Consider the following 23,089-nt stretch of genomic DNA (forward strand, 5'->3'; position numbering starts at 1 on the left):
TATATTTCCATTTTTAATATAATGCATTTTATATTGTTTCTCTTGTGATTTATCCACTTTTAAATATATATATATATATATATATTAGATATTATCATCGTTGAGATATTTTTACCGATTTTTTTTTAATTAAATTTCAGTCTATCTAAACATGTTAATTTAAAAAAAAAAGGAAAAACAATTTTCGCACATAAAAAATATTTTTATCTATATATATATATATGTACTTTTCTTTTATTACTATTATATATTTTTTGAAAACAACGTCCTACCATCACTAATTTAAAATATATTTCGACGGTACAATTACATTCAAAAATGAAAACAAAATTATATTTCCAAAAACAATTCAAATGAAGACATGACAATCCATTGTTTTACTTCAGCAATATGTATGAAAATATTGATATTTTTCCATAAATATGTACACATAATTTTTTTTTAAGGTAATTATAATAAACACAAAAACTAAGACATTTTAGAATGTCCCTTTTTCATATTAAAAAAACAAATAAAGAAAATTTCCCATTTTTTAATAATAATTAAAAAATAATAATTATTTATAATTTTCAAATAAATAAACAAACATCTCACACTCTCTCTCTCTCTCTCACGGGATACAGAGAGTATTCCACCATTGCTCTGTTTTCCTTTGTTTTTGGGTGTCACGGGTGGCAAGGAAACACTCCATGCAACCTCATCCACCACTCTATATAACTTCCCACTACTGCCTTCCAAGCTTTCACCTTCCAATGGCCTCCATGAAACCACCATCAAAATCCCATCTTTCTCATCTCTTCCTTGGCTTCTCCATTCTCTGTTTTCTGTGTTTCAATGCTGTTTTAGCTCAAACTCCAATCTTTGCTTGTGATATTGCTTCAAATCCAGCTTTGGCTGGTTTTGGATTTTGCAATACTTCACTGGATGTTGGTTCTAGAGTGAAGGATTTGGTGCAGAAGCTCACATTGGAGGAGAAAGTTGGGTTCTTGGGGAATGCTGCTGGGGCTGTGTCCAGGCTTGGGATTCCCAGCTATCAGTGGTGGTCGGAGGCGTTGCATGGGGTCTCATATATCGGCCCGGGGACGAAATTCAGTAGTTTGGTTCCTGGGGCTACCAGCTTTCCACAAGTATTGCTCACTGCTGCCTCCTTTAATAAGTCTCTCTTTCTGACCATTGGAGAGGTGAGATCTTGATCTTGGATTTTTCATTTTTCATGTCTTCATGGTTTTGTGTGATGTTCTGATGTTGTTTGAGATATCTATTTGGAGTTGTTTTGAGTTCTCAAATCTGGTATGAGTTTTGGAGATGAACAGTGATTTCTCTCTTAGGAAAGTAAAAAAAAAAAAAAATCTTCGCCTTTCGTACCTTTATCTCTGTTTCCAGTTGGATTGTTGTGTTTGTTTTTTTCAATTTGATATTCAATTTGTAGTTGTTTGTTTTCTCCTGTTTAATTAGATGATGTGTTGATGTTGTTTGATATTGGAATGATGTCTTCTGTTTTAAATATGATATTCATTTGGAGTTGTTTTGAGTTCTCTTATCTGCATTTGATTTCTGAGGTTGAGCTCTGAGTTCACTTGGATTATCTTTTCAAATACCACTTTTCAGAAAAGGGAAATATACCTTTCCTTTTAGATTAAATACATTTGTTCTTTTTCCATCTAATGCTTTAACATGTGAAACTTAACCCAAAGTATCTTTTGATTTTTTCAATTCACATAGACATTATATTTGCTATTTGTTGATAGGCTGCATATATGTGAGTAAAAGTGAAGGGAATGCCTTATCTCATCATTAATTATCACCCAAGTTGGTAGTGTTTCTTTATCAAAAGATCATTCAAAGAATCAAAATTCAAGATATGTAGCAACAAGTCTTCAATTTGCATCATAGCAAGAAAGAAATAATGCTTGGTTGGTTGGTTGGAAGTTAATAGCTTTCATATATATATATATATATATATTTGATTATCTTTTTACCTTTTTTCTGTATGTTCATTTTAACTCCAAGTACTCCTACTTCTGGTTGGTTGGAGGTTTGCTGCTCATTTATGACCTGTATTGCAGACAGCCTCCAATCTTGAAAACAATATCTTATTTTTAATTGAAAACATCCATTTAAATCAAAATGTCAGAGTTTGCATCTCTGGCCTGTGCTGTCCGTTGTTTGATAACTTAATTATAGTAACTAATGTGTGCATTAAATTGATGTTTGATTGAATGTCCATGTTGTGAGGGCAGGTGGTTTCAACTGAAGCTAGAGCAATGCACAATGTAGGATTGGCAGGACTGACATTTTGGAGTCCAAATGTTAACATATTTAGAGATCCTAGATGGGGCAGAGGTCAAGAAACTCCCGGAGAAGATCCATATCTTGCAAGCCAATACGCGATAATGTACGTCAGAGGTTTGCAAGATGCCGATAATTCAGATAAACTCAAGGTTGCTGCTTGTTGTAAGCACTACACTGCATATGATCTTGATAATTGGAAAGGATTTATGCGTTTAACCTTCAACGCCCAGGTAAGTTTTATTATTAAATTTTACCGTGCACTAACCGATACTTAAATGTGATTATACAATTATGGAAGATGAGGTCCTGATCAATTGTGCTTTGCTGTCATGCAATTGAATTGAATTGAATTGAATTGTTTATTTGGTTCTGATAGCAACTGGTCTGCTGATTAATTGCATGGATGTTAGGTAACACAGCAGGATATGGAAGACACCTTCCAGCCACCATTCAAGAGCTGCGTGACTGATGGGAATGTGGCGAGCGTTATGTGCTCTTACAATCAAGTGAATGGAAAGCCAACTTGTGCAGACCATGATCTATTGGCAGGAATAGTCAGAGGTAGCTGGAAACTCAACGGGTGTGTAACTAACTGCAGTGTCTTCAATGCTGCCATTGTTGAGCTTAATTGCTTGTTCATGTGTTTGTTGATCTTGCACTATGTTTGATTTTGTGAAGGTACATTGTCTCTGATTGTGATTCTGTCAAAGTGCTTTATGAAAATCAGCATTACACTAAAACCCCTGAAGATGCAGCTGCAATTACCATCTCTGCAGGTAATGACTAAACTGATGTCCATTTATAAATGTATTCAGACCGGCATTTATATAAAGTGGATCGATAAAACAGGATTGGACTTGGACTGTGGTAGCTTCCTCGGAGAGCATACTGTTGCGGCGGTGAAAGCAGGTAAGGTTGCAGAGCCTAAGGTGGACACTGCTATAAGTAACAACTTTGCAGTCTTGATGCGGCTTGGATTCTTCGACGGAGACCCAAAGAAGCTCCCTTTTGGCGAACTCGGCCCCAAGGACGTGTGCACGCCGGAGAATCAAGAACTTGCTCGTGATGCTGCTAGGCAAGGCATTGTTCTTCTCAAGAACAACGAAGGAGCTCTGCCTCTTTCAACTAAAACCATAAAATCACTTGCAATCATTGGTCCAAATGCCAATGCTAGTCACACCATGATTGGCAATTATGAAGGTATATATGTTCAAATTGCAATCAAATTCATTTGTATGATCAAATTAAACTTGACAAGATGAATATCAATGTAGGCACACCATGCAAATACACAACGCCACTGCAAGGCCTATCAGCAGTGATCTCTTCTTCTGTGTATCAATCTGGCTGCCAAAATGTGGCTTGTTCATCCAACAGTCTTCAACTTGACTCGGCGAAAAAGGCGGCGGCAGGCGCAGATGCAACCATCTTGATCGTCGGAGAAGACCAAAGCATTGAAAGAGAAGAACTAGACAGAGTTAGTCTCCTCCTCCCTGGCGAGCAAACAACACTCATCACCGAGGTGGCGAAGGTAGCCAAAGGCCCGGTCATCCTCGTTATAATGTCCGGCGGTGGCTACGACATTTCCTTTGCCAAAAACAATGATCAAATACCCAGCATTCTCTGGGTTGGCTATCCCGGTGAGGCTGGTGGCGCAGCCATCGCTGACATTATCTTCGGTTACTATAATCCAAGTGAGTTATATTATTACTCCATTCTCTCATTTACCATGCATGATATGTGTTTTTGATTATAACCGATTTCATCGACACATGCAGGCGGAAAATTACCAATGACTTGGTATCCACAGTCATACGCCGATAAGGTGCCGATGAACGACATGCGAATGAGGCCAGACCCTGCCACTGGGTACCCTGGCCGGACATACAGGTTCTACACCGGCGAAGTTATATATAACTTTAGTGATGGTCTTAGTTATACCAACTTCAACCATCATCTAGTTCAAGCTCCAAAGCTGGTTTATATTCCACTTGAAGAAGGCCATGCATGCTACTCCCAGAGGTGCAAATCAGTTGATCTCGCCGGAAGCCGGTGTGAGAAGTTGGCCTTTGATATACACTTGAGAGTTGAAAATTCAGGAGAGATGGGCGGAGCTCATACAGTATTCTTGTTCACAACTCCTCCTGCAGTACATAACTCACCAAATAAGCATTTGTTAGGGTTTGAGAAGGTGTCCCTGAGGCCAAAGGCCATGGGGAATGTTGTGTTTAGGGTTGATGTTTGTAAGGATTTGAGTGTTTCTGATGAGGATGGGAATAGGAAGGTGCCATTGGGTTCTCATTTACTTCATGTGGGGGATTTGAAGCATTCTTTGAGCATTAGGGTTTAAGTTATTAGGGTTTCTTTAATAATGGTTAATTTAGTTAGTTAGTTAAGGGTAAGTTTCCTCATAATAAAGGAATTAACAATTGGGTTCCATGGAAGTGCATGGATTGATTTAAATAATTGTAAGCATTTTTTTTTTTTTTTCCAAGTTTAATTTTGTCAATTGTATTCTGAATCTATCTGATTCATATCAATTTAATCAAGCAATTGTAACCATGGTTGTTGGAAGTTCTTATTGTTGTTGTTGTTGTGGAAGTTGATGCTGTTTATATCAAATTATGTTCATATTTCCTTTTCATCTTACTTGATTTGTGAGCTTAAATAGTTAATTGAGTTGAGCTCGAGCTTCAAATTGCACAGCTCATTAAGGCTCAGGATTAGTTTAATTGCGGCTCATTAAAATTGTAATAATTTATACATGTATGCTATATTACTAAAATTATTACAACCAAATTATTATAACTATGTTATTATAGCTAAAAAAATGGGTTTGAACTCTCTATTTTTTAATGAGCCAAGTCGCTTAACAAATAAAGTTTGAAGTAGACTCAATTCGAGCTCGAGCATGATTCAAATAGTGCCAACCCGAGCACGACACATCTCGATTGAGGTTTGGGTTGTTTAAGCAATTGAGTTAAAAAATTTGAATTTTAATGTATGAAAAAACATAAATTGAGAAAATCTATTGTTTATCCAAGCTCTTATAGGGCTTTTTATTATTTTTTCCTAGAAAAATTTACAACTTGTGTCTCATAACAAACTAATAGAAAAAGTCTAATAAAACTAAATAAATTTGTATAGTATATATGGATGTTAAAAAAGAAACATAAATATATATTATTGTGAAATAAAAATAAGCATATTTTAACAAGGAATAATGTCCAAAATTTTAGAAACAACTACCATTAGAAATTTTTATTTTCATATTTATTTGCATTAAAATTTTAAAAAAATGAAAGGGAAATGTAACGTGTATCATGATTTTCCAAACAGTGCACACAACATGGGATGTTGGCCAAATTAATTAAGGGTAGCACAGGGACCATGCACTCAAAACTTTGATTGTCACATTTTACATGCATAGAAAATCATTATTTAATAAATTCAATATTTACAAATAATGAGTGAGAAAATATATTTATGTTTTTAATAAATTCAATAATTCAAAAAAAAAATTATGATTTTGATTCAGTTTTCTAAACTTACCAACTCATCTATTGTGATTTGTGTGGCACAAACAAAATTAATAATATGGCATCCACCGTAAAACACAGGTTTATTTTCATATAAAATCATTTAAACGGTTTCAATAAATGTCAATAAAATATTTATATTGCCTATCAATAAAAAAAAAAACCTTAACAATCATCTTATAATAATTAATGATTTCATTAATTAAATAAAGATAATTTGTTGACATGTTGGGAAAATAAAATAATTTTATTTATGACTAGCATATTGAGTGACCCACAAAATTTAAGGGAAACATATTCCAAAAAATCCAAATCACATGTTCATTATAACATGTCCCTAAAACAATCTAAATAAATAAATAATTGGAGTAACACACATATAAAAAATCTAGAGTACCAACAAATCATGAGTCCTCGTGACTCACCAAACATAAATTTCAGCACAATTAAAATATACTTCTTTTTTTTTAAAAAACAAAAACAAAAACAAAAGCAATTGAAATTGAAAATTTGAAACCAAACAAGAGGACCATAAACCAAAGCACACTTATTGAATTGGATGACCCACATGATCATGAGTCAGGGTTCAGAGTGGACAATTAAGAGATAAGCTTGACCTTACTACTCCAATCCAACGTGGATACAACTAATCCCAACAGCATCTTGGAATGTACCCTTTCCCCACAATATGCTCCACTTGAAGCTTTATGTTTGTTTCTTCCTACTTTAATATTCTTATATTAATTAATTAATTAATTAAGCAATCCATTATTTTATTATTAAAATCTTGTTTTAAGAAATCTAATGTTTTGAAATAAGTTCACCTTTAAAAGAAATTTCATTTGTTTAGTGTCTTATGTTGGTTTGTTTTGTACTTCAATGCAAAGTGATTATTTATTTTATTGACGATTTTTTTTAAATAATTATTTTTAACCATTTGAGATATTTTTGGTAACTATAATTTAAGTTTGTTACTTGTAAAACTGAAAGAGTTTTTTGTCAATAAAAAAAATCTTAATTTTATGAGATTTTTAATTTTTGACTATGAGAGACTATCCATGAATTAAAATTAATATCAAAATTTCTATTTTTGAAATGCCTCATGATATTGTCTGACTATTTTAGTTGAGTTTTGTACTACTTTTTGTTTTATTTTGGTTGTGATCTTTTTCCACATTTGATGGATTTTATATTTTTTATATTATATATATATTATTTTTAAATTTGAATAAATTATGATTTATATATTTTATAAAAAAAATTCTCGCTTCCATAGTTCCATTTTCTTCCTCCTCATGTATGTTACATAGATAATTAGATATTTCAACAATGGAAGAAGGTAAACTATTATTTCCATCACAAAAAATATTAATTAATTTTTTTTTAAAAAAAAACCCTGTCATTATCCAACTTTTTTGATTTTTTTTTCCTTATAATTAACACTAGAACTTCACAAATAATGGACATCAATTGAATTCTAAAAAGTAAACCATTTTCAGAATATTTTAAGTTATGATGATGTAGCACGAGGACCTTTGAATAGTGTATTAGACTTTGTCTAAGACAATCTAAACCATTGAATATTAATCCTACGGCCAAGATCATAAGATCAAAAGATCAAAGGGTCAAAGTCATATGCTGTCTGCTGTTCAACGGTCCACAGCGTCAGATCACTCCACCAAACTCAGGTTGCTGACGTGGCATGGTTGTTGGTGCCGGCTAGGTGGAGCCCTACGTTCGCCCACCAACCCAAATTAACTTAAAATGTCTATAATACCCTCAGTCTTATGGATAAACCCAAATTTCTCGTCGATTAGCCAACTACCCCCTGAAGGCATTCCCGTAATTTCGCACATTAAAATAAGGCACCAAGAACGCGCTTTTCAAAAGAGACCAAAGCAACAGACCTTAATCATCGTATTAATGACGTGTTGCTTTTCTACTGGTTATAAGTTTTCAGTTAGCCATTCAAGAGATGCCACGTCAGAAGGTAGGATAGATTCAGTGTCTTTTTTTCATTGGTAAATTGACAATTAGGCGATGATAATAAATACTCAAAATCGTCGCGCGTTCACCTCCCCTTCTCGTTCGCAGCTTCGTTTAGACTCGCCATTAAAGGACCTTGATTTCGAGGAGGAAATCTAGGGTTAGGGCTTGCTCTTCGATGAGGGGTTTGTAGATCTTGATCGGAGGAGAAGGCCACGAGGGATGGAGGTGACCGTTGGACTGAGTTCGAGATCGATTGGGCTTCAGAGGAGGGAATGGGATTTCTCTCGGTGTTTAGTGGAGAGGAAGAGAGTTCCGGCGCTCAGCTTGAGCGTTCGGAGTTGGAATGGAGCTCCGATTCGGATGAACAACGATTACACCCACCCCAAGCATAAGGTTTATTGTTCTACTAAGAGGACCGGAGGTGATTATTTGGCGTGAAATTTTTATTTGAATTTTTCTTGATTCGATATTTGGGATTCAATGGATTCACAAAGGCCCTTTGTGACTATCGTTGTTTATTTTTTTGGAGATTTAAAAAGATTTCATTTGTTGCAACCTAAGCTGTTTAGAATTCTGGAGAAATAACGATTCTTAGAATTTCAATTGTTCCGGGCATTGATTATTGTGGACAGTGTTGTTTTTTCGTTTATTTGTGTTGATTAAGATGGATAGACAACTGAACACTTTCACTGAAAGCAGTAAAGATCATATTGAAGCGGCATTGCAGCAGCATAACTGATAAAAATAAGAATTTTAATCATATCCAAAATAGGGTTTTCCCTTGTACGAATTGTGCTTTGAAATCTTGTTTTAGTGTTGCTTTACTTGACTTTTGGTTGAAAATGGTGGTTTGTTATTTCTTACTATCTATAGGTTTCTGTCTTTTGGCATTTTATTGATTTAGTATGCAAGTTGACTTGTCACTCAGATGCACACTATAACATCGATTATTTATTTATCTTTAGTATGCAGATTGCATTTCCACTCAGAAGCACACCAATAATATTAATTTGTTATTATATTTTGAGAGAACATGTGGATCACAACTGAGGACTATTTTTATTCATGCAGGCCTGCTTAAATGTATGTTGATTTAGTATGCAAGTTGACTTTTCACTTAGAAGCATTATAATATCAATTATATTTTTATCTTTAGTATGCAGATTGCATTTCCACTCACAAGCACACCGCAAATATCAATTTTTTACTTATATTTTGAGATAACATGAGAATCACAACTGAGGACTACTTTTATTTATGCAGGCCTGCTTAGATGTATGTTTCCATAGAATGATTTTGAATTCCTTTCCAGTTTTGTTAATTTTCTTTGATGCCTTATGTGAAATCTTGGATTCCAGATTGCTATAAATTTCTTTGTTGGTTTACTAAACTTTTTCCTCGTCCTCTGGATTCAGCTGGAGCTTCAGGGTCTGAGGATTTTCATAACTCTGTTGATGAAGCCCTCATCTTAAAGGTTGGGAATATTTTTTTGAATAACATTTATGATAATCATTTTGCAAATGAAGTTTGAATTTTGTGCCTTAATTTTTTACACATTGCAGAGAAAATCAGAAGACGTTGCTCCATATTTATGTGGACGGTGTTTATATCTAGTTGGTAAGTTCTCTTCTCGTATGAGTTGCAATCTGTGACTTGTTAGTGAGATTATTAATTGATCAGTTATCAATGTTTCAACTACAGGAATGATGGGTTCTGGGAAGACCACAGTCGGAAAGATCTTATCAGAAGTCTTAGGCTATTCTTTTTTTGACAGGTTTGTGTTCCACTTGGCGGCTTAAGTTTTGTCTGATTAATATCTTAAATTTACGCTTTTTATTTGCATTGCAGTGATAAGCTTGTGGAGCAGGCTGTTGGAATGTCTTCTGTTGCTCAGATCTTTAAAGAACACAGTGAGGCTTTCTTCCGGGACAATGAGGTATTAATCCTTCAAATCTGAAAGATAAAATTGTATGGTTGTTTCAAATAACTTTTGTTTTCTGAAGTTATAATTACAGTTACCACTGGCCAATGAGTATAAATTTATGTGGGTCTGATTTCTTTCTTTGTGGCCTTCAGAGTGAAGTATTAAAAGACTTATCATCAATGCGTCGGTTGGTTGTTGCAACAGGAGGTGGTGCTGTAATCCGTCCAATCAACTGGTATTGGAATTAACAATTATCAATTTTTCTTTCCCCAGTTCTTCATGCTTATTCTATTAGAACATCTTAATCTAATTCGACCAACTTATTTCACTTGTGTCAGGCGATACATGAAACAGGGGATCACAGTTTGGTTAGATGTGCCTCTTGAAGCTCTAGCTAAACGAATTGCTGCTGTAGGAACTGATTCTCGCCCTCTTTTACATGAAGAGCCTGGTGACCCTTACACAAAAGTAGCTAGCCTTCTCCACCAGCAACTCCACTGTTTTCAAACTCTGTTTCTTATTGTCTAGAGAAATCATTGTGGCATACATGACTAACTTATATTTGTATCTAAATTGGTAGACTTTTAGATTCTTAGTAGGCAAAAGATGGCATTGTGCATATTTTCTATAGCCAGAGAAACCAACCATAGATGTGGTTTATAACCTTTTTCGCCTTCTCCCTGCAGGCATTTACACGGCTCACCACTCTCGCTGAACAAAGGGGAGAAGCTTATGCTAATGCTGATGCTAGAGTTTGCTTAGAAAGTATGTTTCTAACTCTTTATTTACCATGAAAAATTAAGGATATCATACACCTGTCTATAATTTGCCAGAAATTCTTATATCCGTGCAATCATTTGATTTTAATCGTCCCTTTCAAGTGCTTGAAGTCCTGACCACTCTCATATTACAAAAAAATTGCAGTGATTGCATCAAAACAAGGTCACAGTGATGTTTGTACACTGACACCAATTGCCATTGCCATTGAGGTATCACCACCAACCTCCTCCTCTGGATCATCTTTCTTGTGTATTCACTCAGTTTGGAATTTTCTTTCTCTTTTTTTTTTCTTATTTTATTCTCGCAATGTAGAATATATTGGTTATAATATGTCCTATTTCTTTCCTTTGTAGGCTCTTATCAAAATTGAAGCCTTTCTAAATGAGAAAGCACCAATTACAAAGCGTGCATTTCTTCAGGGTTGAAGCATCAACCTGAAGAAATGAATATATATATATATATATATACATCCTTGGCAATGTATTGGATCCTTATATTGTTCACAGTACCAATCCAATGTATTTGTTCATTCAGATTTAGATTTTGTCTGTAAATGAATATATATTCCTTTTAAAGAAAAGCGTCAAATAAAATGTGTTGCAACTTTCTTCCAAAAATATTGGTCCATCGTAGAAAGTGACATTCTCAATCTTTGTGCTAGATTTTACGATAGAACGGCTAACCTGGAAAGAATCAATTGGGCGAGCATTATGCTAATTCCTAAACTTGATAACCTGGAAAGCCCAAGTGATTTTCGGCCAATTAGTCTTATAAATTCTGTTCTTAAAATCCTCTCCAAAATTTTGGCAAATAGACTAAGCAAGATCATCGACTCTATCATTGATCATTCCCAATCCGTTTTCATCAAAGGAAGATGCATTCTTGACAACATCATGGCGGCGGGAGAGCTCATCTTTAGCCTACAAAAGCGACGCATCAAAAGACATATAGTTAAAGTTGACTTTGCTAAAGCTTTCGACATGGTAAATTGGGAATTTTTAGTGGAACTTATGCATGTTTATGGTTTTGGATCAAAGTGGATTGGGTGGGTCAAAGCAATTCTCCTGTCCTCAAAAGCTAACTTTATTATAAATGGAGAACATAATGGATATGTTAGATACCTTCGTGGGCTGAGACAGGGAGATCCACTTTCACCCCTTTTCTTTGCCCTAGTTACTGACGTCCTAAGCCTTATGTTCAATCATGCTTTGAACTCAGGGATTTTGTATGGAGTACCTATCGGGAATTGGGGCAAAATGTGCAATTTACAATACGCAGATGACCTGCTAATCGTGATAGCAGGCGGTGTTGAGGACTTGAGAATCATTAAACTCATTATGTTGCTTTTTCAAGGCATGTCTGAGCTAGCGGTCAACTTCCATAAAACATGTTTATTTGAATCCTCAGGTATTCAATTACCTGATGACCATCTAGCAAGGACACTCAACTGTACAAGGGGTACTCTCCCGGCATTTTACCTCGGTGTGCCTATCTCTGGCAAAAGACCTCGTAGGCAAGACTGGGAGATTCTAATTGCAAAAATTCATTCTAAATTAACTTCTTGGAAATCCAAGCTTTTATCTCTAGGTGGACGACTAACACTCGTCAACTCTGTTCTTTCTGCCGTCCCAACCTATTGGATGTCCATTTTTAGACTTCCCTCTTGGGTTATCAAAGCTATTGATAGGATTATGAGGGATTTCCTTTGGTCAGGTGCAGAAATTGATAAACCTAAGATGCGTTTAGTCAGTTGGAATCGTATCTGCAGACCCAGAGAACATGGGGGTTGGGGAATTCTAAATTTAGATGACTTCAATCTTGCACTCTTAGGGAAATGGTGGTGGAAATTTACCACCGGAGTACCTTGGTGTGGAAGAGAGATAATTCTTTATAATTATTTTCAAAATTCCCCGCTTTGGAATCTCAATAATCGCCCCCCACAAAGAAGGTCGTTTATCTGGAATGGCCTCTTACAATGTCTTCCTGCCTTTAGAAATTGTATTTCTTCAATTGTACACAATGGGGACTCCACTCTTTTTTGGCTCGATAAATGGGTGGAGAATTGTGCGCCAATGTTACTTTGGCCAGAGCAGTTCATCCTCTCCAATCGCCCCTTTGATACAGTTCAAAATCTGGCTCATTTATTACAATCTCCTTGCTTCGTAGAAGGGACTCACTCTACAATTGGGCTCTTAAGTAGCAGTGTCCCAAACACACATGGTTTGAGAGATAGCAAAAAGTTGAGTCTTACGGCAAATGGAAGATACACAGTCAAATCGTTCTACGGTTTTCTTAGACACGGGGGGGGTCATGTGTAAGACCACCAATTTGATTTGGAAGAGTCCTTGTCCAAAAAAAATTTGTGTGTTTAGTTGGCTAGCTTGGGACAATAGTATCCTCACTCTAGATAAGCTGGCAGCACGAGGATGTAACAGACTCCCCACTGCGACATGTGTTATGTGTAACGCAAGCATTGAAACTGTTGATCACTTATTCTTTTCCTGCCCATTTGCCACGATTATCTGGAATTCTCTCATTCCAATTTTTTTATTACCGTCACCTCCACAGTCGGTTCATGCTCTTTGGGGATCTTGGAGGCCCAAACTCTCTTCTCATGTGAAAGATGCGGGGGACCTCATTATCCTTGCTTTAATGTGGAACATTTGGCTAGAAAGAAATCTTCGCATTTTTAGGGAAAGAAATGCTCGCATTTAATGTAAATCTGTATTATGCAAATGTATTCATATGTTTCTACTTTGGTTGAATGCAGTACCAGATAAAAAGAAGCCAAGATTGGAGGATTCAGCTGTGTCTGCTAAACGCAGCCTGGACTTCCTGAATGACCAGCCAGGATCCGGCGAAGAAGACAAAGCTGAGTAGTCAGTGATTTTTTTGACCCTAACCTTTGGGTGGGTTAGGGGTCTTGTTATGTTATTTTGTTTCGACCCTGTTATCTTTTACTTTGTTTTTGCTTCACTTCTAGTGGATATTGTTTGGACTTATTTTCAGTTAATGCATGTGGTTTATCCACTTTTTCAAAAAAAAAAAAAAGTATTTATAATTATGAAAGAAAACAACTTTATGTTTATGTAATTTAATTTGGTTTCTGTTATTGTTTTTTATTGTTTTAAAATAAATAAATAAATCAATAAATAAATATTTCTTTTTAAAATTCTAATTTCATTCTATTGGTATATATATATATATATAATTTTTTTCTTAAAAGTAGTAATAAAAAATAACATAATTCAAATATTTCTATATCCCAAATACACAAATATTATTATATTCGATATATACATATGAATTTTTAAAATAATTTTACATAAATATAAGATTGAAACTTACAAATGATCCACATAAACCCTAAAACTCTCCTCTGTTTATCTCCATCTCTCTAACTTGGGTATCATTTGGCCCGCGGCATTAATTTACGAATTAGATTTAGATATGCAAATGACGTGTTTGATTAAATGCCTGAGCCTAAGCGGATCCTTTGGGAAAAAAAAGGAAGCTTTGCTGAGTTGCTTTGTCATTATTGGTCTTGACTGTTCTGCAATTGAATTTATTTCTTTGTTTAATTCCTGTTGATTCTTTCTTATTTTTTATATGATAGTCTAAACTGTTGAAAATTGTCTTTTTGGTAATTTGGTCAAGGAGGGAATAATCAAGTTCTTTTATTATTCAATTATGGCCAACAATTGTATATCCAAGAACATTTCATTTTTGATAGAAATCATGAGATTTACGGTATTTTTAGGATGTGAGTTTCAGATTTGTTAGAGCTTTACAAGAAACCATGAACTGGGATGTATTTGGTGGATATGTTCAATATGTGTTGAGCTTAATAATTGTGTTCTTAGTGTCACCATTAGTTACTACTATAGAGAACAAAAGAAAAATTTTCAGTGTTACTGATATGAATAAAATGATGGACTTGACAATCCTTTATCCTTTCAGGAAAGATCAAGTATATAGAAGACGAATCATACAAAATTTCTATGTAGAATACATCGGAGGAAACCAATGATTAATGATAGATAAAAAGGAATTAGAGATAATCATGGCGTAAGTTTTGATACATTGGATGGTTGCTTATGGAACTTCATATGCAAGGAATATCTCCCCGATATGATCTTTTTTTAATCTATCTTCTTTTGGATTTTAGCATAATTTTAACATTTTAAGTTACATTTGTTTTTCTTAAAAAAAATACGAATTGAAAACAAATCTAAGCTTCTTTTAAGAAAATCCGACAAAATATGATGAATATCTTTGACTAAACATAAAAAAAAAATAATATAAAAATTTCATCAGGCTAATTTCCTTACGGTTCCAAGATTCTCTTTTACTCATCCTTCCTTATTATTATTGTTTAATTGTCAACCTGTTTGTTTTTTTTAGCAATAAAAAGACATATCATATTTATAGCTTTAAGTTATCTTTTCTAATGATAATTTAATGCAATTTGCAGTGTTAATAAAGTAAAACAAAAGAAAGATAATGAGTACATCCAAATTCAAGACAATTTGTGATTTTTGTGGTAGCAACCTAGGAAAGAAAAAGAGTTACCAAGATGTTGCCATTGATCTAGGCAAAGAACTGGTTTGGCTTCTTCCTTTTACTTAATTTTAATTGCTCTTTTTATCACTCTTTCTTCCTTTCCATCATTTTTCTCTATTATTGTTCTTATAATCATATAGCCTATTCATTTCTATGTGCTCAACTAGAAATATCTTAAATAACATAGCAAATTCCTTCAGGTGGTGAAAAACATTAATTTAGTATATGGAGGAGGCAATATTGTATTAATGGGCTTGATATCTTAAATTGTCTTTGATGGTGGAAGACATGTTCTTGGGTATGATATTTTTGAAAAAAAGTTATGGAAAGGCTATTCATTTAAAAAAAAACTTAAGATATTAACATTTTTTTCCCATATACTCAGTATCATTCCCAAAGCTCTAATGGATAAAGAGGTATGAAAAACAATTATTGAATTTTATGACAAACTCTTCAAAAACAAAAACTCAAACCACAAATACCAATGCCTATTCAGTAATATATTGGTTTGTGAATTTGTCATATCACTGGCATCACTATAGGAGAAGTAAAAGCAATTGCAGATATGCATCAAAGGAAAGCAGAGATGGCTCACAATTCTGATGCCTTTATTGCTATACCTGGTTAATGCATAAATCGACATTTCAAATTTATTATATGCTCACTGCCATTGTTTTATTTTGTTATCATTATTTTATCATTCATTATGCAAAAAACGACAAATCCTCTGATCACAAATCATTATATTTTAATGTTCTTGACATAAATAACCAAAAATACAAAAAAAAATGTACTCATTAATTTCAATTGAAATTGTTATGCAGGAGGTTGTGGCACTCTTGAGGAACTTTTTGAAGTAATTACTTGGGCACAATTAGGCATGCATAACAAGCCGGTAAGTCAACACCAATTGTACAATACACAATGGAAATTATGAACAAAATATGTCTAACTTATTCTTTGTTTTAGGTCGGATTACTGAATATTAATGGTTACTACAACTCATTACTTTCTTTCATTGACCAAGCTGTGGAAGAAGGTTTCATCAACCCAAGTGAACGACATATCATTGTCTCCGCTTCAAATGCAAAAGAGCTGATTGAGAAACTCGAAGTAATGTTTACAATTTTTTTTTAAATAATATTTACTAAGTGTTAGTTTTTTGACAATTACTTTTAATTGTTTAGAATTCTATTGAAATTACAGGACAATGAACCATATCAGAAAGAAGTAGCATTAAAACTAAATTGGAACTCTAAGCAGCTCAGACACTCTCAAAACAATGTAATTTTTACTTACATATAAAGATAATGAAGAACAACATTATAGACAAATTTGACCGGTTGAAGACCTCAACCTATGTTTGAAAATATCAAGTGAACTACAAATGCGTCTTGGCCTAGCTATGATTTATGGAAAAATAAAAAATAAAAAAGTAAAGTTTCATATAACTATAATACTTGCATATCGATTAATAAATACAAAATGAAATGCATAACAAATAGATTTAGTGTGATTATCATTGAGAATCTAATATAACAATAAATTATTTTATGTATTAGTTAGCATAGAATAATTTTTTTTATATCATCTCAAATAACATCTTCACATGACTTACTTTGAAAAACATTCACTAATACATTGGTCTTTGACATGTCGAAAATACTACTAGCCATTAGAAGGGAGGCAAAGCATTGGCCCCAAACCATCATCAGATCCATGGAGTTGACTCATCAAAGAACAATGCCGGAAAGCCTCTCAAATCCAATTCATCTCACAAAATCCCATCATTAGTTACTCTGATCGACCTCAACCTTCCTGTTGCCATGGATGATGATGTTAAACACTCCACTGACTTTGATGCACATCCATAATGACAACTATGAATGGAGTGGAACTGTTGCATTTTTTTTTCTCTATTGTGTGACTGTTTGGAGTTGGGGATGAGAACTTGAACAACTTTTTTTTGTGTTTAATTCAAGTGATTTTGTTTACTAATATTTTAATAATAACTTTTGAGTTAATTATGAAATTGAATAAATATGAAGAACATCTCAGTTAAATTGAGTAACTCTTCCTAACTTACTTGAGAATATAAATCAAATGGGTTAATCTATCACAATTCAACTTTTCGACCATGAATGTAAAACAAAAAATTATGTTGTAATTTATTAATGTATAAATAAATCCTTACTAAATAGATGGTTTTTTTTTTTTTCCAAACTTACGATATATCTTCTAACCATAAAAATTATCAACAAATGAAATATTTATTACATTTTTAATTTTTAAAAAAAATAAAATAAAATAAGTAAAATAACATATAAATTTAAAATACATGTACAATAAAAAATTAAATGATTTTCATATATACACCCGTAGCGTCAGCACGGGTCTCCCACACTAGAGGTGGGCACGGGCCGTCCGGCAACCCGGCCCGGCCCGTGCCCGCCTCGAACCGCCCGCCGGGTTCATTGACCCGTAATCGCCCAGATCGTAGACGGGCCGGTTACGGGTTGAGCTTCTTCAACCCGTGGCCCGGCGGTTGCCAAACCGCCGCCCGGCTCATTTAAACAGGGGTTGCAACCCCGGCGGGTTGTAACTCGGCTTTCCAACCCGCCGAGTCAACTCTGCGGAGTTAGTCGTTAGCCCAGCTGGGCTTCAACGGTTAGAGTGAGGCACGGGCCGTCCGAGAACCCGGCCCGGCCCGTGCCGCCCGAACCGGCCCGCATGCAGACAGGGCGGAGTTACGGGTTGAGCTCTTCAACTCGTGGCTCGGCGGGTTGGCCCGCCGTCCCAACCGCCGGGCCAAACCGCGGGCCCGGCTCTAACTAAACCGGGTTGCAACCCGGTGGGTTGTAACTCGAGTTCCCAACCCGCCGAAAGTCAACTCGGCGGGTTGGGCCCTGTTGAAGCTCGATTGAGCTTTCAACGGCTATGAATTCAAAAAATTCATAGCCGTTGAAGCCAACGGCTATGAATTTTTTGAATTCATAGCCGTTGGCTATTTTAATTTCAAATTTTTAAATTTTCGTAAATTTATAAATTCTTATAAATTTCTATATATACCCCCACCCCAGAGATTATTTACTTTTTTTACCAATTATTACTCTTTTCCCAACCCTCTACTCTCATGCTCTCTTAATCTCCTACTTTCATTCTCTCATAATCTCACTCTCTCAAGGCTTATTATTTGGATTCTTGGAGTTTAATTATCAAGGCTTAATATTACAAGTTGGAATCTTGGATACTTGGAGTGGTTCAACTTTGGTTTTTCTCTTATTTTTTAAGATTTCGGAAGTTCTCAATTAACAAGGTTGGTGATGATTTATTTATTTTTATGTTTAGTTATAGTTTCTTAGGCTTGTCTTAATTTAATCATGCAAGTATTAGTTGTATTCTTTATATGTTTATTTTAATTATTAGTTTAGACTTGTGGACATATTAAAAATGCATGAAATTATTATTTGTAGTTTTTGACCTTTGGTTGATTTTTTTTATAAATATTTGGACGAAATTATTATTGTAGACATGAATAAAAGTATTTGTTGAAATTGTTGATATTTATTTTAATTATTATTTTAGACTTGTGGACATATAAGAAATGCATGAAATTATTATTTGTAGTTTCTATAGAGTTTTTTTTTAAAATAATTGTATGAATGATTTTTGTAGGCTTGAACAAAATTATTAGTTATATTCTTCATATTTATTTTTATTATTAGAATGGATATGTGTTTTTTTTAAAAAAGTACATGAAATTAATATTTCTAATTTTTGTAGGCTTGGTTTTCTTTAATATTTGCATGAAATTATTTTTTTGTAGAATTGAATGATTTTTTTTATTTTGCATTTATGATATTAATTTTTTTATTATTAGTTTAGAGTTGTGGTTTTTTAAAAAAATGCATGAATGTATTTTTATGGACTTGTATTTGAAATTATTTTTTTAACTCGTGGGAATTTTTAAAAAGTAGACTTGGTTTTTCTTTAATATTTGCATGAAAATTATTTTTGTGAATGAATTTTTTTGTTCTTTGCATTTATGATATTAATTTTTTTATTATTAGTTTAGAGTTGTGTTTTTTTAAAAAAATGCATGAATGTATTTTTTATGGACTTGTATGAAATTATTTTTAACTTGTGGGTTTTAAAAAAGTACATGAAATTAATATTTCTAGTTTTTGTAGACTTGGTTTTCTTTAATATTTGCATGTAATTATTTTTGTAGAATTGAATGATGCATTTATGATATTAATTTTTTTATTATTAGTTTAGAGTTGTGGTTTTTTTAAAAAAATGCATGAATGTATTTTTTTATGGACTTGTATGAAATTATTTTTTTAACTCTGGGAGTTTTAAAAAGTAGACTTGGTTTTTCTTTAATATTTGCATAAAATTATTTTTGTTGACTTGAATGAATTTTTTTTTTGTTCTTTGCATTTATGATATTAATTTTTATTATTAGTTTAGAGTTGTGTTTTTAAAAAAATGCATGAATGTATTTTTATGGATTTGTATGAAATTATTTTTACCTTGTGGTAGTTTTAAAAAAGTAGACTTGGTTTTCTTTTAATATTTGCATGAAATTATTTTTTTGTGAATGATTTTTTTTTGTTCTTTGCATTTATGATATTAATTTTTATTATTAGTTTAGAGTTGTGGTTTTTTAAAAAATGCATGAATGTATTTTTTATGGACTTGTATGAAATTATTTTTTTAACTTGTGGGAGTTTTAAAAAGTACATGAAATTAATATTTCTAGTTTTTTTGTAGACTTGGTTTTTAATATTTGCATGGAATTATTTTTTTTGTAGAATTGAATGATGCATTTATGATATTAATTTTTTTATTACTAGTTTAGAGTTGTGGTTTTTTTATGCATGAATGTATTTTTTTATGTATTTGTATGAAATTATTTTTTTAACTTGTGGGAGTTTTTAAAAAGTACATGAAATTAATATTTCTAGTTTTTTTGTAGACTTGGATTTGCATGAATGTATTTTTTTATTGATTTGCATGAAATTATTATGTGTAATTTTTTTGTATACTTATTTTTTTCTAAATATTTGCATGAAATTATTTTTTTGTAGACTTGAATGAAATTATTTTGTAGTATTCTTAGATATTTAATTTCATTATTAGTTTTTAGACTTGTGTATGCATTTTTTAATATTTGCATAAAAATTATTTTTTTGTTGACTTGAATGAAATTATGTGTAATATTGTTAGATATTTAATTCAATTATTAGTTTTAGACTTGTGGTAAATACTTGTTAGATATTATTTGTTGTAAAACTTGAATGAAATTAGTGGTTGTATTCTTAGATATTAAAACATGGCTTCACGGGGTGGATCCTCTCGAGGAAAAAGCGTTGTTGGATCGGCTTCCACTCCCACACCACCTACTCAAGAAAGCAATCCATTTCAAGATTTTGAGAGCCCAATAGAACAATCGGCACCCGGTTGATGTACCCTCACAAACCGGACAAGCAACCAACTCCACGTAAATTACCCTCAAATCTAACATTTTTTTAAAACTCATTTTACAAAATTGTATAATAATGATGGCATTGTAACACATGGTAAATGTAACTATTGTGGTTCCGAATTTAAACATTGTAAGGGTGGAGGGTATGGCACATTCAACGACACTTGGAGAAGAAGCACCCCGGGACAAGCTTGGACATGCCCGATCACAGATCACAAATTCGGTTCACTCGTGGATGAAGATACAGTGTTCTCGATCATCTCTATTTACATTTTCGCAAGCAAAAATACAGTGGGATAAAATTGCGGAGACAATTTCGTCGAGCGCTTGCGCTCAACTTCACGAACGGTGTCAAATTCAAGAATGCATCAACGACACACTACAACCGGCATGCAAGAAGGTTTCACGAAGGACAATTCAAAGAACAATATTCAAAACAATACAAGTTTGGTAGAGAACAACTTTGTGAGTATTTTCGTACTTTCAACTCTTCGGTTTCTTTATGTTCCGATGTTTGGACCGATGTTTTTCATGAAAATTCTTTTATGGGTATTACGGCACATTGGGTTGATGACAAGTGGAACATCCAAAAGCGTGTTCTCGCTTTTAGGGTGTTCAACGAGTCTCATAGTGCCGATAATATTTATAGACTTATGCGTGGAGTTATCGAAGAATTTGGTTTAATGTTTAAAATTTTTTCGATTTCTTTTGATAATGCCTCCGCTAATACGGCCTCAATTACACCTCTAGAAGATTTTTTGAGGCCTTCATGTGGTGGCAAATATTTTCATATAAGATGTGTTTGTCACGTTTTAAATTTATGTGTGCAAAGTGGTTTGGAAGAGCTTAAAGAATTTGTACTCCCCGTTAGGGAGATCGTAGCTTATATGGGAAAAAGCATGACCCTCATGAAACAATGGGCTCGCTATTGTAAAGCACATAACATGAGGGTCAAAAAAATTCCCTAAAGATGTCAAAAACAAGATGGAACTCAACTTATCGGGCTTCTTAGTGCAACATTTCCTATAGGACATTGTCGACTAAGTTTGTTAATGATTCCTTAGTTGGTTTTTCTTTATATGAGTATAACCGGGTAATTATCGTCAGATATTGATTTGCTTGTGGTTTTTAACACATGTACTAATTTGTTTTCCCAAGTTTATTTTTCCTACTTCCCATTTATTTCTATATGGTGTCATTGGACGCTGATCGAACAATTTTGAAGTTTAGATTAGATCCACAATTGTTTTGTGCGTTAATCACTATGAAAATGAAATGGTTGTCTTATTATAAAACTATACCTCCTATTGCTTTAGTTGCATTTGTTCTCGATCCAAGGCAAAAAGCTAGAAGGTTCTGCAGGAATATTTGGACGATATTACAAATTCTTAGGATTCAATGGAGGACAAGATTCCCAACCGGTTCCCATGAGCTTGCCCATGAGCGACGTGGATACTCAAGAATCTGAACCCGGACTCGACGGCATCGTGGATGTCAATGAAATTGTTGTTGATACTAGAGTCAACTTGTTGAATTATATGATAGCTATCAGTATTAGATATAGTCATATAGTTCCACTGTGTCAGACAGGAGGCGAGAGGACAATCTAGTAGTGGTGGAGGAGAATCATTCCGGCAGAGACAAGCAAAGAAGAAACCAAGGGGATCACAATATACAGAGCTCGACTTGTACTTAAACACAACTTTCCGGGTTCTCGAAGAAATCAACACGTATACTGACTTTCAACGTCCTCAATCGGTGGCAAAGTAATGAAAAATCCAGTACCCCATTCTTTTCACTAATGGTAAAGGATATTTTTTTGCATGTCCCTATGTCTACGATGAGCTTATGCGAGCGCACTTTTTTAGCGCAGTGGAAACATGTTGGATTCGACACATTTGCAATCGACCCCACAAAAATATTGAAATTCAAGTTTCGGACTGACGACCCGGAAACGTGCTCAAGTTCGGCAACAAGAAGCTGTATGAAGGAAGTCCAGATGCTAGTGATTTCTTCTACACGTATAACATGATGAGCACACCCGCTCCGACAGTCATCGAGTCCCGACCAAGACCTAGATGGTACCGATTAAGTAAGTGAGTGACGATTATAATGCTGTAATAGAACCACGTGGGCTTTTGATTCCTCTTACACCCGTGAGGATACGTAGGCAACTTAATCTCGCATGTAAACGAATTAAGTCCAAGTCCCATTTATTTCCAAATTTAGTAGTAATTTCAATTTTTAGTGAAATTTAAATCAGAATACGTGGACATCTCTTATTACTTCGAAACTCGTAGTCTTCATTTTTGTGTCTTAATTAATTCATTTTTTTATATGAAATTTTCTGAATTTTTTCTTGAATTTTCACAAATTTTCTCATTTTTTTTTGAATTTTCTGTAATTTTTTTAAATTTTTTAAAAAAATTTAAGGTGAGCCACGACCCGCCCGCCGGGCCCCAGCTGCTGGGCTGACCCCGGGCAACCCTGGCGGGTTGGCCCTGCCGGGCC

At 33.9% G+C, this 23,089-nt stretch overlaps 2 protein-coding genes and 1 pseudogene across 2 annotated transcripts; all 3 read left to right on the forward strand.

Moving 5' to 3' along the window:
• The first annotated feature begins 619 nt into the window (after positions 1 to 619).
• LOC120261683 (beta-xylosidase/alpha-L-arabinofuranosidase 2-like) lies at positions 620 to 4,854 on the forward strand. The gene is made up of 7 exons (XM_039269661.1): positions 620 to 1,181; positions 2,241 to 2,522; positions 2,703 to 2,872; positions 2,971 to 3,068; positions 3,142 to 3,492; positions 3,567 to 3,986; positions 4,071 to 4,854. The coding sequence occupies exons 1-7, from the start codon at positions 690 to 692 to the stop codon at positions 4,640 to 4,642; spliced, it is 2,385 nt and encodes a 794-aa protein (XP_039125595.1). The 5' UTR covers positions 620 to 689; the 3' UTR covers positions 4,643 to 4,854.
• Positions 4,855 to 7,906: 3,052 nt separating this feature from the next.
• LOC120262512 (shikimate kinase 3, chloroplastic-like) lies at positions 7,907 to 11,063 on the forward strand. The gene is made up of 10 exons (XM_039270648.1): positions 7,907 to 8,241; positions 9,236 to 9,294; positions 9,383 to 9,437; positions 9,522 to 9,594; positions 9,669 to 9,756; positions 9,897 to 9,979; positions 10,083 to 10,212; positions 10,431 to 10,509; positions 10,669 to 10,733; positions 10,878 to 11,063. The coding sequence occupies exons 1-10, from the start codon at positions 8,040 to 8,042 to the stop codon at positions 10,947 to 10,949; spliced, it is 906 nt and encodes a 301-aa protein (XP_039126582.1). The 5' UTR covers positions 7,907 to 8,039; the 3' UTR covers positions 10,950 to 11,063.
• Positions 11,064 to 15,039: 3,976 nt separating this feature from the next.
• LOC120260264 lies at positions 15,040 to 22,348 on the forward strand (annotated as a pseudogene).
• The last annotated feature ends 741 nt before the right edge of the window (positions 22,349 to 23,089 follow it).

The sequence above is a fragment of the Dioscorea cayenensis genome, chromosome 5 (genome assembly GCF_009730915.1).
Source record: "Dioscorea cayenensis subsp. rotundata cultivar TDr96_F1 chromosome 5, TDr96_F1_v2_PseudoChromosome.rev07_lg8_w22 25.fasta, whole genome shotgun sequence".
In the NCBI taxonomy this organism is placed as follows: domain Eukaryota; kingdom Viridiplantae; phylum Streptophyta; class Magnoliopsida; order Dioscoreales; family Dioscoreaceae; genus Dioscorea; species Dioscorea cayenensis.